This window comes from Seriola dumerili, unplaced genomic scaffold (genome assembly GCF_002260705.1).
Source record: "Seriola dumerili isolate Sdu_G_001 unplaced genomic scaffold, Sdu_1.0 BDQW01000018.1, whole genome shotgun sequence".
Taxonomy (NCBI): domain Eukaryota; kingdom Metazoa; phylum Chordata; class Actinopteri; order Carangiformes; family Carangidae; genus Seriola; species Seriola dumerili.
This window is the reverse complement of record NW_019174273.1, coordinates 1112972-1129020: the sequence shown is the minus strand read 5'-3', so window position 1 is coordinate 1129020 and position 16049 is coordinate 1112972. Positions and strand designations below refer to the sequence as shown.

At 39.0% G+C, this 16049-nt stretch overlaps 2 protein-coding genes across 4 annotated transcripts; both read right to left on the bottom strand.

Moving 5' to 3' along the window:
• Nucleotides 1-419: 419 nt before the first annotated feature.
• LOC111233272 (uncharacterized protein C7orf57 homolog) lies at nt 420-8424 on the bottom strand. Of its 2 annotated transcripts, none has more exons than XM_022761051.1 (8): nt 8310-8424; nt 7385-7450; nt 6737-6910; nt 5319-5406; nt 4718-4847; nt 3812-3876; nt 3461-3561; nt 420-2913 (listed from the first exon to the last, which is right to left on the bottom strand). In XM_022761051.1, the coding sequence occupies exons 2-8, from the start codon at nt 7440-7442 to the stop codon at nt 2855-2857; spliced, it is 675 nt and encodes a 224-aa protein (XP_022616772.1). In that variant the 5' UTR covers nt 7443-7450; nt 8310-8424; the 3' UTR covers nt 420-2854. The 2 variants fall into 2 exon arrangements, with proteins under 2 accessions (XP_022616772.1, XP_022616780.1); XM_022761059.1 differs by having other exon boundaries at nt 7385-7432.
• A 753-nt stretch (nt 8425-9177) lies between these two features.
• On the bottom strand, nt 9178-15520 carry LOC111232475 (four and a half LIM domains protein 2-like). Of its 2 annotated transcripts, XM_022760023.1 has the most exons (6): nt 15459-15520; nt 12770-12947; nt 12373-12547; nt 11679-11848; nt 10294-10480; nt 9178-9868 (listed from the first exon to the last, which is right to left on the bottom strand). In XM_022760023.1, exons 2-6 carry the CDS (start codon nt 12923-12925, stop codon nt 9717-9719), a joined length of 840 nt encoding a protein of 279 aa, XP_022615744.1. In that variant the 5' UTR covers nt 12926-12947; nt 15459-15520; the 3' UTR covers nt 9178-9716. The 2 variants fall into 2 exon arrangements, with proteins under 2 accessions (XP_022615744.1, XP_022615753.1); XM_022760032.1 differs by lacking the exons at nt 12373-12547; nt 12770-12947; nt 15459-15520 and adding an exon at nt 12295-12338.
• Nucleotides 15521-16049: the final 529 nt, after the last annotated feature.

Genomic DNA, 16049 nt, shown 5'->3' with positions numbered 1-16049 from the left:
TACATTGAGTTGTGTCAGGTAGATTTCTCCTCACTACAAACACTTGAGGGATCTTTAGTTTAAAAGCTGCCTTCCTCGCTCTCCTCTGGTACATTTCCATTAAAAATGAACTAATACCACTTACAGATAGAAAGCAGGAGGGGGCACAGAAGTGACAAGACTTTAGGGGAGGACTTTGCAAAGTTAAGCCATTAAAGGTTCCCACTACTGGTGTGTAGACTGATGATGTCAACAACTCACAGAGAGAGGAGGAATAAACTCGACGTAACACTAGTTTTAAATGTAAATACTGTACCTGAATATAACAGTTCATAGAAATAAACCCGCTCTTCAAAGCAAACAATATCAAAAAGATGATACATTCGCCATTCCTTGTACTGCAAAATAAAATCCAGTGTCACTAAAGACAGTAAAGCGTCTAAGTTTTGGAGCAACACTTGACACTTTTTAATACCACATACAGATAATTTATGCATCACTGCTTAAATATATTGCGTTGAGAAAAGTGACGACCGGCCAGTTGTGTTGAACATGACACATGTAAGAGTTTTTAGGTCACTTCTTTTCAAATGAGAGTCTGTTACTGCTGCATCACTTTGAGATGAATGTGTTGTATATGTGCTGTTAGACCCACATACATCACCCTATCCAGACAAATATCCCTGTAGGATTAGGATTTTACTGTCACAGTCTGGTTCACAGTTACAGCTAAAAAAAATAATACCCGTTAAATGGCTCAAGGCCAAACTGTCAATCAAATGTCAAAGAAACTAACTAATGCTGAACCCGCATAAACAAGCAGGAGAGGAAGACATGGGGACATTTCTGTTGGCTTGTGAGCAGTAAGGCCAAACTTAAATAAAATTAAAGGGTTGAACTTCACAGAACAAAACATTGAAAAATAAAAATGGTTTCTAAACCAGACATAATACAAAAGTTTGTGAAAGTGTTTCAAAAGCTACGTCTGTCAAAACCTGGAAATTAAAATGATACATTTATTTAAGTTTTGGTTAAAATTGACAATAGTAACGATGTTTGCTATAGTTTAGATAGTGCTGGCAGAAAGTGAGTTTAAGTTCATAGGTATAGAAAGTGTCGTGACAGCTGGCAATCAGACTCAAAAACACTTCACAATTGGCTTTTTCATGTAAGTTCTGGTTTTAAAAGGTTTTTTACAGTCTTAATTTAACTCAGCTACAGAGACAACCAGGGCCTATATTTATCAAACTGTTAAAAGAAAAAAGTTTTGTTTTAATTGACAGTTGATTTTAAAGAGACAGGCAGGAATTAAGGGAGAAGGGAGAGGAGTATGACATGAAAAAAAAATCCATGTCGACAATCGAACCGGCAACGCTGCTGTGATATGGTACGTCTTAACCACTCAACCACCAGGCTTTTTTCACTGTTTCCCAGACTGGTTGTGAAATTTTTCTGTGCAGAAATGATGCAGCAGTAACTATTACTCTAATCTGAGCTGAAGAATCTCCCATCAGGCAGATAAACATGTCATGAAATGGAGGTTTTGGTGTGACAAGGCTGTGCACTAACACTAACGTCTCCTACTGGTGTCTACTATGTCGAAACACTGCATGAGCAGGGAAAAACTGCTTGGTTGGCATGTTCAGAACTCACTTTTTAAAAACTCGTCTGCCTTAATCTTCACAGGGAATTACAATGGAATTGACTTTCAGGTTGTCAGTCTGCAGAAGGCGGCCTCTTCCTGACCATTTCCCACAATGTTTTATCTATTGTTTGGGGTTATTAGGCTGAAGGAGAATGCAGGACTTTAACATGCAGAATATCTCTTTTATAGATCTACAATTAGCAAACTTCTGACATATCTGGACCAGCATCAAACACTTGTACTGTTACTGATCTACTGATGAGCATCCTTATTAATAAGCAGCAATAAGAAAATTGAATTTGCAGCCTTTGCTAGTGCTCCTATGGAACCAATTTCTTCTGTTCGAGTTTTTTTTTTATTTCTTAAAAGAGCCTTTTTCTTCTGAATGTGCTTTTATTCAGATTAATGGACTAAAAGCCTTCATAAAAATGATGCAACATGACTTCATGTGTCTCTATTTCAGGGACTCTAAAGCTACAGAATTTAAGGGGAGCACAAGAGAAGAGGAACCTTTTGTAGAGCAGCAACCTAAAAATCTTTTTTGGCCCTTTGCAACCAAACAAACAGCAGCGGCTGTGGCCTTCAGTATGCACTTTGGCATGTGGTCACAGCTGCGGGGTTGCTGTCTCAACGAATGATCGTATCCGCCCCCGCAGCCGAAAACACACAAACCTCTAACATCCCTTCAGAGAGCAGGAGCCCTTGATCAAAACAAACAATGTTGCACGTCACTGGAACCACAATTCATAATACACAATAACTTTGAAAATTCACTAACTCGATCTTCATACAACCAGGGAGGGAAACTAAAACCAGCCACCAGCCAAATGCAGCTGAATTTAAGATTTAGCAGGTACAGCTGTCTCTCCTTTTGATTTCTAAATATCAAACTAGTTGGTAAAATAACAACCAAAATGTTAGTTTCCTCCCCTGCACACAACTCGTCTTTCAAATCGAGAAACGACAAGAATTAACAAAAAATGCTGCGAGCACCGACACATCTACTCAGCAAAATATGCGTGAATTCTTTTTTTTACAACTTAATGCAAATAAATAAAGATGACAGTACCTTTTGCATAAACATGAGTACAAAACCTAAGAGTAAGTGGATGTACAATAAATGTGAGTGAATCTGTGAGGGGGCGGAGTGGCGTTTTCGTGGATTTGTGACACCATGAACCGGTGTTGGGAAGACCCCCCTTTGCCCTCCACAGGAGAACCTGTGCTCTACTACTCCAGGTCGTCCACATCCTCCATTGCAATGGTGCTGGTCTGTTCTGAGGTCACACCTACAAAACAAAACAAACATCAATATTTGACGCAAAAATAATGTCACTTGAAACTTTTCACAAGAGTCCTGTACAATAAACTTTAACTCTAAATGTGAGAGATATGCAATATGTGAAAATAACAGCTGGATAAGACTAGCTGTCAGCGTCTGAGTCAGCATTGTTAGGATTACTGTTACCTTAGCTGCTATCAGCTAATTGGCTATTGTCATGTCTCAACATTTAGTGTTTTTAAAGTACATCTTTTTGTCTGCATGAGGATGTGGCCTCACATCATCATGTGCCAACACAAAGACACAAAATTTAAGGAAATTTCATGTCTGGATGGCACTTTTAAAAATATGTTTTACAGTGGGAGGTGCTCTAAAAATAAACCTATAGAAATCAATGTATAAACATGTTTCTGGGTTATTTGGTTTTGTGAAGTCTGAAATACTGGCTACTTATTTTTGCACAAAGGGATGAGCAAACACATTTAATATTCAGTGGGCTGAAGCCTACTGAATTCTGCATCTTAACAAGCCTGTAACCAATCCCTGTGTCGTACTTGAGGCATCGTCGTCATTAGGAGACTTCATCTGTTCCTCCACGTAACCGTGACTCAGCAGCTTGGACATGCTGACTGGGGGGGCCTTCTTATCGTAAGACCTGAAGAGGAGACAGGAGACAGCGCCATCAGTATGACTTCACTTGTACTGTAAATTAATTTGAGACTCACGTATCTCACAAAACCCTTCACTGAATTAATTTTACTCCTTCCTATTCACAGCAGAGTTTGCAATTTCTTAGACAAAGATGTTTTTTTTAATCTACACAAAAAGATAAATGTAAATAAGGTTGAGATATTTAATATTTGGTTTCAAATTCCTTTAAGAAAGACTACAAGTGATTTACTCACGTTCTCTTGAATTTGTTGGTTAAGGACAGACCCTCCAACTGACCGGCGGCACCATCAGGTGACATCTGTAGGATGGAAACGTGACCAAAACTCCTGGTTATATGTGGCTCTAAATCACAGTCACAATCTGTGGGTAATTTCCACCTTTATGCTGCAGAATCACACCAGTCACTTTAGTCACTTTACTGTCAAATATGCAGGTTAAATAAGCAGGTGAAACAGATCTGGGTGATACAGCGGAAGATGAAATGAGGGAAGAAAACTTCAGTCATGCAATGAAATGATTAAAGAAACTGGCATGAACAAAAACCAGCTTAAATCCAAACAGCAAAGTAAAGCTCATTTTAATCCTGCATGCAGCCTGTTAAAGCACTAGCTCAACAAATATTCTATGATTGGGTATTTTTTCAAAATGCTTACTACCCTTAGACAACTCATGTAAACATTCCTTCACTGTATTAGGTATTAAAATTATGGTATACAACCTTTACAATTGCCATGATGCAGGTACTTGGCAAAGCCTACTCGGCAAGATATCATTCCTCATAAGACTATCATAAAATATAGAGAATATAGAGAAACTCTATATATTTTTCAATTACGTTATTATAAAAGGATAACAAGAAGACTGTATGAAATGTAGGTAAAATAATTTAATTGTTAGATCAGGTACTTTTCAAAGCATCATTCTGCACTTACCTGAAACTTTTATCGGTATTTCCAAAAAATTATCACACAGCAAAAGCACCGGCAGAAAATGAAACCCAAATAAATTCTAACTTAAATGCGAATGCAACGATGGAGCAAAATAAATGGAAAGGTGATGGTAAAAATTAAAAAAATAAAGGATGGATATAGATATTGGCATGACGTCCATGTTGGGGGTGACTAGTTTGGTCCATTCACCTTATCTTTACCATGGGTAAAGCTATCAGTCTCTCTTTCCCAGGACGAACTGTTATCAGTGCCAAACGGTGCAGCCAGAGGCTGGCTGCCCCCCTTCATCTGGCTGTTGGGAGACGTTGCTTTGCTTCCACTGTAAGCACAAAACCATGGTGACATACGAAGTGAAATTACGGCTTGCCACTCATCACATAGTGGCAAATTTAGGCTGTTTTGTTAGAGCTCTACGCGGCACTCAGGAGCATCAAGAGGCATTTTTAACAAGTTGTGTTTTATCCTGAAACTCTAGTTGGCTGATGAAAAAGTCCGAGCAGTTCATCAGGTATTGAAATCAAACCCTAAGACATGTTTTTCCTTTGTGACACCTAATCTTTGTTGAATATTTCCACTTGACAGCCTCTGAACTTTCTCTACACTGACACTATGAACAAGATTTTCCTTGAGAGTCCATCAATATGATGAAAAAATAGGCTCCAGGCTAAAAAGTGAGAGGTGGGTGTGTGGTGGGAAAATGACACTGGGTTTTGAATCACATACAAACCCACCGTCTCCACATGTGACGCTGCATCTTCATCATGTCAGATTTCTTACTTCAGTGTCTTACCCGTTTGCCTCATCACCTCCAAACCAGTTGGGTGGGTTGTAGGGTTTCTTTGGTTTATCCTCAGCATCAGCATCATGAGTCAACAGCCCTGCCAGGTGGGAGAAACACACAATAATCAAAATGAAACAAAAACACTGCCAGCAATTATGAACATTGTATCTCACCTTTGAAAGCACAATGTGACATTTAACTTGCAGTCTATTCAGCTCAGGGGCTAAACAATTACTCAACAACTGAAGAGGTTTCCCATCTCCCCACTATTCTCCTGTTCTGCCTCCACAGTAGTGACACACTGTCTGCAATGCCTTTTACATTGAAACAAGCTAGCAATTTGGATTTCTTCTACTGGTAAAATATTATGGTGAAAATAATAACTCTTCTGCACATTGTGTGTGAAGGAAAAAGAGCTATTTTAGCTGCAGACGCCATACAATCTAATATTCAAACAGAAAAACGAATTGCACATTTCTAGAATTTCTAAATCAGACATTTAATAATGCAGTTTGGCTTTGTGTTTCCACATATGACTTAGAGCAGTCCATATGTGCTCTTTCATCAAAATAATAGCAATGAGGATGTTGTTAAATTAGTTAAGGGAAAATCAAACAAATCTTGTGCATGGAAATTGGCAGTTTTCCTAATGGAGTCAGGCATTGTGTTTCAATAAGGGACAGGGAGGGACTGGAGCATTAAGAGAAATTGAATCTTTTTGTGAAATAATTTATTGCTTAGCAAAAACACAACATTGATAAAACATTGCAAATAACGTTAAATTAAAAGAACAATTACTCTCTGCACTGCTCCTTACCCTGACATAAGCAGGCAACTTCGCTAATTAAATAATGAGTCTTGTGAACCAATTTGCAAAGAAAAAACAAGCTATTTAAGTTAACAATTGGAGTTACAACCCATAAAAGAGGGCATGATAACTAACATTTGCAGACATTTCATATCAGGAGACTTAAAAAAAAGACAGTTTTTCCCTGGTAAGTCAATGCTGCGAAGTTGCAGTTACAAGGGGCTGTTGCTTTTCCCCAAAATGCATTAAAAAAAACATTTTTGGAAAAGGATCCTCTCTTTCATGTTGTGAACTCCTAGGCCACTCAAAGAGTTGAGCCACATGTGTCAACATCACAAAACAAATGAGCTAAGATGGTTTTTATTTTTAAAATATGATTTCCACTGTTTCAAATTCTCTAAAATCAACTGTTCAGTTAGAGGGCAGCAGCAGTTTAGTGACAAAAGGAGAAATCTGTGTTGTAGCAAAGCAAAAAATTAGACAATTGTTACCAAAATGTAAGACACTACAATCTGCAGGCCAATATCTCTAATCTAATAATTGTAATTGTATGGAAATATCTCATCCAATAATCTGAAATCGTCTGACACTAAAATTACACATTTTAAGTATCCTTTACCTTTGTGTCCTCCCTGCTTAGCGAGCTTCACATATTCCGAGTCGGTCTCAAATATCCCAACTCGCCGGCCACTGATCCTCTCCACTGGGGTGCTTTCATCAGCGCTCTGGGACAGACCGGGGATCTGGGAGGTAGGTCCAGTCACGCCGCTGTTCACAGCCCCTGGCTTTATGCCTGCAATGAACTGAATATTAAATCTGCTTGCTTTGCTAGTGTGTGTGTGTGTGTGTGTGTGTGTGTGTGTGTGTGTGTGTGTGTGTGTGTGTGTTTGTGTGTGTGTGTGTGTGTGGCTCCATTTGCAAGTAAAGTAATGGTTCCTCTGCATATACCCTACATGTAAAGCCACACTGCACTGCCTGTTTAGTCTGTAAGCTGGAAACTTTCTTGCCATCAGTTATACTTTGTGATATTATTACTGTAGTTTGTGGGTATTATGTGTTTCAGTTAAAAGTGTAGTACTTTTAGAGATGCTGGATAGTTTTGTTTTGAGTGTTGAAGTGTATTACAGGTGATGGAGCCAGAAAATGTTGAAATGCATAAAAATAATTGCTGTGACTGAATTTTCCATGACATTTTGACAGGCTGTCTCTAAATTACCTATAAAACCATTAAACATTTAGCAAGATGCTATCAGGCCATCAGACTTACCTCCAGGCTTGGTCCTTCGATGGTTGGGGACAGCGGTGCTCATTTCAGCTGCAGACATGACACAATCTGATGATCAAAGAGAATAACTGATAGGTTGTAATAACACATCTCTAAAATACAGAAACTTCAGGCTATGACGCTTGTTGTCCAACATAGGACACATAAAACATAAATCAAGCTTATTTAAATTAGCAGCAGGTTCTCGTAAAATTAACATGAATCCAAAAAGTACCACTTATTGCAAAAAATTTATAAAAAACTATAAGATAATGTCTTGCCCATCTTGTTTCTCACTGTTCATCTTCCACTAGACTGAAAGAGGCAATAAACTAACACCATGAAGACAGGCTTAGATTTTTGAAAAGTAATTTATTACTTATTAGATACTATTTGAGTCGAATTCACCAAAAAGACCAAGAACATTAAGCAAACACAGAAAATCATGTTAAATATGTGCACTATGTCCTTAACTAACAGTAAGGTTGCCTTAAAGCGTCATTGTTTCACATGTCAAATACAACGGCCTGTTTGTGACACAGGACAATTAGCATGCTGTTAAAGTAATTAAAGGAATATAAAACAAGTCTTGTTCGTGTATGAGTGACAGAAAGAAAGGTCTATTAGCTCTCAACGGCAGCAAACACAGAAAACAATCCACAGTGGCTAATATTTGCACACATTTCATAAAAAAGTAAGCCCACTTTGTAGAGAGTATACACGAAACGCTAAAGCATAATATCAAGTGTTTTCGATGGCATAGTTTTGCTTAGCAATGTGGCTAACAAAGCAATGCTAATTTGGCTAGCCGCCTAGCTAACTGCCGCAGTAGCTTTCCAGCGCGAACCTTATTCTGAGCTGCAACAATGCTACTTTTAACATAAACAGCCAACGATAGCACTCGTATGATATCAGACAAATATCTTACATTATTAGCTGTTATTTGTCTTTTGTTGTAATTGCTGAGGGGTTGTTACTGGGTTGTTGCAATTAAGCTCCGTTAGCTTCTTCTTATTCTGCAGGCAGGGCTGAACGGCAGACACTTCCGGTGGCACCTGCTGCGACATCCGGTACGCTAATCAAAGATCGCCTAGGGTGAACAACGCCTGACGTAAATTTGTAGGCGTTTTGTAGCGTTTCTATCGTCCACGCGAATATACACAGTAAAGGGTGGAGATCAGATCTTGGAATAGGACAGAGTGAGAGCTCTTTTGACCTTTCATGCTGTTACTACATTAGGACACGATCTTTGGCCCCGTAGTGGAAAAAACAGTGGTGGAAGGGAAGTAGATTTACTTAAATACAAAATTGAGGTATTTGTACTTTATTTGAGAAAATCCATTTTATGCTGCTTTATACTTCTACTCCATTACTATTAAGAGGTAAATATTGCAATTTTACTTTTGTTACTTAAATTACATTTTCCTGATTATTCTTTCACACTCAAGTGACATTTTAAAAGCAGGGCTTTTACAGGTAATGGAGTATCTTACTACTTCTATTTATAACTGCACAATTACCAAATAGAAAAGATAGATACCAGTCATTTTTTTGCAACCTGACAACCCAAAATGCATGTTATTGATGACTTATAACTGAACTTGAAAGCACTGGTAAATATTTACTAACCATTAATGAAGCCTTTTGCATGCGTAAAATTTTGTGTTATTCCAATAAAGTATTTATTACCAACAAACCACAGTAATTCTCCCACAACTCATGTTACATGAACCTTTCAAATGCACAATTTCCTTATAATCTAGAACACATTAGTATGCTATTGTTTCCATAACAAGTCAAATCACTGAGCCAGTGGAGCATCCATGAAATCAAAAATTTTTTATTGTGCTTAACAGATTTAGACTTCATTAAACAGAATTTATCCAATTAGAACAAACAGTATTAGTATTATTATATTAACTCTGTTAATAAATTGCTATCACAGTGCCATATATTAAAACCACTTTACATGCTCTTAATAAGCTCTAAAATATCTATAAAAGTAGTTGTTTTGATGCCACACATAGACTTTCATTCCAAAAGGAGATATACAATTAAAACAGTTTTAACTGCTGACTCAATGATTCACTTTTTAGATGTTAACTCATAAAGCTGAAAAAAAAACTACATTGGAATGAAGGCTTCAACTCATTTATATAAAACACAGTATCATCAGCGCATGCAGAAAACACTTCAGCAGGAAGAAAAGGTTAATGTGTCAGATACTAATAAGTGATGCAAATAATGCAACAGCGGTCAGGTTAGGAGAGTACTACCAGTGCTCTTTGATTGGCAGCCGGTTCTGGATAAACTCTTTTTCATCTCTGGAGACCGCTCAGAAGTCTTTGCCGCAGTCAGGGCAGAAGATGTCGTCTTTGCACGTCAGGAAACCTCGGCCGACCAGAGATACGGAGCACTTTTTGCAGTTGAAGCAGCTGTTGTGCCACTGGCGCTGCTCGAACGAGATGTACTTGCTGCCTCCGAGACCTGAGACAAAAGCAGCAGAGTGAGTGATGCGTGGCACAAGGGGAACAAAATAAGCTTGTCCCCAATAGTCTCATGATCTCTGTAATGTAATAACCCTGTAATTGGATACACAGGATGCAGGGTTTAGATCTTGTGCTACATTTACTGTGTTTTATTCTGTATTTAATGACAACTCACCAAAGATTTATCACAGAATGCCTGTCACAAAACTTGGAATTTGAACTACATGGACCTTTACCAAGCAGGGCATGTGAAACCCCTTTAAAAGTATCATTTCTAAAACTTGTATGATTTATCTGTGTATTAATTCAAACAGATTTGGGTAAACCTGTATCCACCCAGCAGTCACACCTGCAATTCAAAGGATGTGTATAAATAGGTTTTCAGGGGCAGTACTCCTGACACAAACTCAGGTTAAGCTTTACCGCTGATCGGGGTGGTGCAGTAAGCACATTTCTTAGCAAACAGGTTGCAGAAGCAGTCGAAGCAGTAGGCGAAGTCGTCCCGAGAGGTGAACCTCTGGCCGGCCAGCTGCTGCTTGCAGCCAATGCAAACGAAGCACTCCTTATGCCAGGGCTGGTCGCGGTAGTTCACTCCTCCAGTGGTGATGGGCTGCAAGTGTTTAGAAAAAAGAGATAACACAATCATTTTTGACAAAGACCTATAGTATCTTCCATTTTCTCGGGCTTTCAATCACAACTCACTGTCTTCCTCAGTAGATTGAGTTCACTCTGTTGTCATGAACAAAGCTCAGTTGGTCATATATTGCAGGAGATCTGTTTCTGTTCAAGCATGATCTTTGGCGTCAGATATACAAACTCCATCCCCTGATGAAGACCATGATAGTCGGTTCAAAGCCTTGGAAAAAGCCCATTTTTTTTGGACCCCATCATATGTTCATGTTAAATAAGATAATGCATTTTTTTGGATGTAATAAAAACACACATCGGCATCACATGTGTAAAAAGAAATAATTGCAATACAGAAAAGACAAACATACAAAATGAAAGTTGTTTGTTTTGATCACAGGAAATGAGTAAGCTGCTGCTATGACGGTTTGTCAGCTTAATATTCACATAATTTAAAGTTCATTTTGCTGTTTTCTAATTAAAAATGGCTCTTTTTTTTACATTCTCATGTGAATTTAGTGAAGAATATAGCTGTTAAAATGCTGCATCTTATATATCTTATATATATGGTTTTATTGCTCTGTTATTTGTTGCTGACTTAGTCACAGATGACTGCTGTCTCACCTGCTAGCTTCCAGGACAAAAAGATGCTTCTGTTTCTCGTCCATCTGTTTCCTGGCCATAACTGGTCTATACCATAATGTAACACTCTTCTTCCCTCCTTCACTGCTTGCCTTTTCATAACTGCACCATCAGCAGTGATTTGGCTCAATCTTTGCTTCTTTAAAATTATGCACGACAATACAATTGTCGGATTGTTCAGCTATTAAAAACCTGACCTCTTTGATCTTGTATATTTCACTCAGTAACATTTTCTTCACCTTTAAAGAGACCCAGGGGACGTCTAAGGGTAAAATCATAGTTCAAAAGATCAACTTTGCTTTTAAGTGTCTCTAAAACAGAATATTGATCTCATTATCATCTGGCAGGTGGACCAATTGCTCATTAGAGACCTCTCTGCGACCTCACTTGCAAAATCAGTTGTATTCGTGGAAAATTATTGATTTATAATCACATTTAATTGATAGCAGCTTGAGATGACAACCAAACAAAAATGCAACCAGAGCGTCTTGTGCATGCTGAGACAAGTGGATGTAAACCACAGTCAGTGCTGTTTTTACCTTCTTGCATTGGATGCACTGCAGAGCAAACTGCTTCTCGTAGCAGGGCAGGCAGTAGTTGCTGGCGTCCTTCTGGATGAAGCTCCTGGTGCCGATGGGCTGCTGGCAACGGTTGCAGGTGAAACAATTCTCATGCCAACTGTTGCCCTTATGCTCCATCTTTTTAGAGCCTGGTGGGCGAAGAGAGAGAGAGAAAGAGTGTGAGTGGGAGGGAAAGAGGAGGAAGAGAGAGAGAGGAGTTCTCACACTAACAAATGCCATTTTTCAATTTAACCTCCATGTCAGCACAACATCCATGTGGAGCTGATGTATCACTGAGTCAGTCCTGATCTCCTACTCACTAAAGCTATTACGGCTTTAACAACCCAACAACAACAGCATGTAGGTTTATCGCCATCAATACATCATTATGTCATCAATTTGGATGTCTTCCTGCAGACAAAAGACTCATTTACCACCATCCTACAGGTAATCAGATCACCCAGTTACAGCTATTGGCAATTTGCTGATGTACTGTAAGCTCTTAATACAACTGACATGACAACTGTTACCTAGAAAAAACACTTTGTACAGTTAGATTTGAAGATAAATGTAAATATGTGCATATTTAAATCACCTCTGAGGGTTCTGACCCATGTTTTAGCTGCCAACCCAACCCACGCTCCGACAATCTCTCTGTGTCTGGCCTCCTCACCTGGCATGATGGTCTTCAGGCACGCGTGGCACTTGGAAGAGTACTCGTTGCTGTAGCAGTCGGTGCACATCAGCATGTCATCCTTGGTGGCGAAGGGCCGATCCGCCAGAGACCGGCTGCACTTGATGCAGAGGAAGCAGTCGCTGTGCCAGTGGCGGTCCTTGTACGACAGATCCTGCAGCGAGTGAATGAAAGAAGAGAGTGTTTGCTTGGATTAGAAATAAAAGAAAGACTGTGAAATTGCGACATTTGCCTGCTCTGGTGACATGGGACAAAAACAGGGCAAAACCAAAAGGTAATAAAGACATTTGACAGCTGCAAACACTGATGGGAAAATATAAATACAGGTATGGAAACAAAAGTTGGAAAGGTGAATTCACGATTCATAAAATTTTACCTTGCTGGTGCAGGCAATGAGCTTCTGGCACACTTCACAGTTGTGGGAGAAAAGTGACTCGTAGCACTTGATGCAGTACGGGTTCTCCTCCTTCAGGATGTACTTCTGCCCGTACAGGGACTCGTTACAGTCTGTGCAGTCGTAGCGCTCAGTCATGTTGACTAAAATATCCTCTGTCCTGTGAGATAGAGACATTGTCATAAAGATTATGCAACTGCAGCTAAAATATTCCCAAATTAGCCAATAGGAACCATGCACAAGATGAATCAACACGTAGAATCTGTAACTTGGATTGGACTCCTGTAGTTGAATAGCTGACTTTTTCTACTTCTCAGGATCACATGGACCAATAAATTACATCATGCCTCCATGACCAGGTACAGAAGCTGGCCCTTCTGAGATTACTGGAAACCTAATTGAGTACTACATACAACAAATTAGGCCGGGGAATGTGGCAAACTTCCCCCAAGGCCACACACTGAAGAGTAAATGCCTTCCACTTTATTAATGGACATGGTGTGACTTTTAAATCTGGTTTACTGGCTCCTAAAGTCTCAAGTTAAGGAGGTCAAATTTAGCCCTGATTCCATTAAATTAATGGCTCTGCTCATCTGGAGCAGCAAAAATTAGTTTTGAGAAATTCTGAGTAAAATCAAGAACAAGGAGGATGAGATGGTAGAGGGAGGGAGCAAAAAAGGAGGACAAGAAGAACAATTAAAAAAATTAAATAAAGATGAAATAGAGGGAAGAATCCAACAAAGAAGAGAAGAAGAAATGAAGAAATGAAAGAGTGAGGTTTGCATTATCATCTATTGCAGACCTTTTAAACTTTTATTCTGAAAACAGCCTCATTGGTTTTTAAAATTGGTTTAAGGTGGATCAGATTTAAAAAAGAAAAGAAAAGAAAAGGATTGCTTCATAAAATCTTATGCAACCTCTGAAAATCAATTCTTTGAAAAAGTCCACCCTGTTTAGACAGGTGGGAAGTGTTTAAAGCCGGGAGTCCTGCTGTTCCGGGGGCTGCTCAGTGCACATTTAATAACATCAATAATCCCAAACCACCACACCAGACGACTGATATGATGAACAAACAGGAAGGAAAATTGGGTAATAAATTTGGGAATTAACTGAATAATGTGATTTCATTTACTGGCAGATAGTTTGTGAATGACTTTCATCTTAACTTGGGACATTAAAGTTTGGACAAAAATAATTATTCAAACATGTCACTGTGTTTTTGCACATTTCTTTAAATCTGGAAATCATCCTTCAGCCTTGTTCACCAAAGCAATATTTTCTGGGTGACAGAGCTTACAAAAACTTCTCATTCATTTCCCCCCTTTCCACTTTTTAGAAGACTTGAGCAAGCAGCTCCAAAAAAAGCCTCTAAACCTCCACAAATCCTGGATTATGCTCAGCTAAGTATGTTAGGGTACAAAATATGTTGCAACACAACAGCTGTCCAACTTAATTTTAATTGAGACCTGAACTGAGGAATTTTATGGTACAGCAAAGACATTTTAGAGCATGACTACTTGACTTTCTTACATCCTTGTTATTCAATCACCAGCATTAACCCCTTTGTAAAGCGTCTATACATCTCTGTACCCCCTATAAATCTTATGTACCCCTCTATGCCACTCTATAAATTCTCTCTACCTTGTATTCCCCTCTGTAGACCCTCTATACTTCCCTATAAACCCCCATACTCACTCTGTGCCCCTCTATAAACCCTCTCTACCCTCTATACTCCTTTATAAAGCCTCTCTTCCCACCTGTACATACCCTTTTTTTGTCCCTCTTCGCCTTCATAAACCCTCATAAATATAATCCTTGTGTATACACCCTTCAATTAACCCTATACACCTATGTGAGACTGATGTGATCACCTGTACCCTTTTAAAAACCTCTAAAAACCCTCCAATGAACCATCTATACCTCTATAAATGCCTTATACCCCTTTATACCCCTTTCTAAACCAACTACCCCTTTCTATAACTCTCTGTACCCTCTACATTCCTCTGTAACCCCCCTGTTCACATCTCTAAATCCTCTCTAGACTCTATAATCCCTGTATAAACCCTCTGTACAACCAAATAAAACCCCTGTAAACCTCTATACCCCCCAAAAACCCTTAAACCCCTCCAATCTAAACCCTCTATCCCCTTTATGAAACCTTCTATACTTAACTTACTTAACTATCTTAATTCCTTTAAAACCTTGACATGCTGTACTCCTCTATGAACCCGCTACAATATCTAAAGTACTTTATATAACCCGTGCACCCCTTCCTTGCTAGAAACCCTCTGTGCCCCTCTTTCCATCATCTGTACACCTTTGTCAGCCCTGGATCCCTTTACCCTGCTTCTCCTATCATCCCTTTATGAGCCTTATATCTCTAGTTCCAATGTATAGATGAAAGAAATACTACTCAAAGACAAAGATAAGTTCCACATCCACTCTCCCCCTTTTTCAAAAACCTGCGCAAGAAGCTTAAATAATCCTCTAAACTTCTAAACATAACATCACAGATTTGATACAGGAATAAAATCACCAAGGTTCTCTGAAATTATTATGAAAGACTGTAAAATAAAAGAAGGCAAAGCAGAAATACAGAGAACACTGGGTAAAGAAAGCAGAAAATAAGAATAAAGACAAGCAGTAAAGAAAATAAGTGATTAGGTGTTACCTGTCAGCGCAGCCTGGGTGTCAGAGTAGGAACCTGTCTGCAGACTGAGACCAGAGGTATCTGTAAAGTGCTGTAGTCCATCTGCTTTATAAAATTAGAGCAGAATGTGACCCACGCTGGGGCAGGAAGGTGGAGGCAGTGGTGTGACCAGAGTGGGCAGGTCAGTTTATATTCAGACTGCTATAAATTCAAACTAAAACGCAGAAAATCCCATCAAATCCCAAGAATGTTGTTGTTTGTGTGTTATTTTAAACATTTGTGAATAGATTTTAATGACATTTGTCTGCTGTTGGAACAAGGAATAAGTAATTACTTTTTAGCCACATGTAGCGCTGCCATTTATAAAGCACTTAAACTGTGAAAGAGCAACTTCACAGCGGCAGACCGTCTCCTTTTTGTTGACCATCTCCTGCTGTTAAGTTGCTCATTCAAGGTTAAAGGTCCAGTGGTTTGACCTACACAAGTGTACTCCAAGGTGTGTCAGCACACAGTGACATCACCGTTGGGCGTGGTTACAGGTGTGCAACATAACTGAAACTGAAAGTTTCAATTATGAGACTCTGTGTTGAGCTTTATATTCATGCTGCAAGA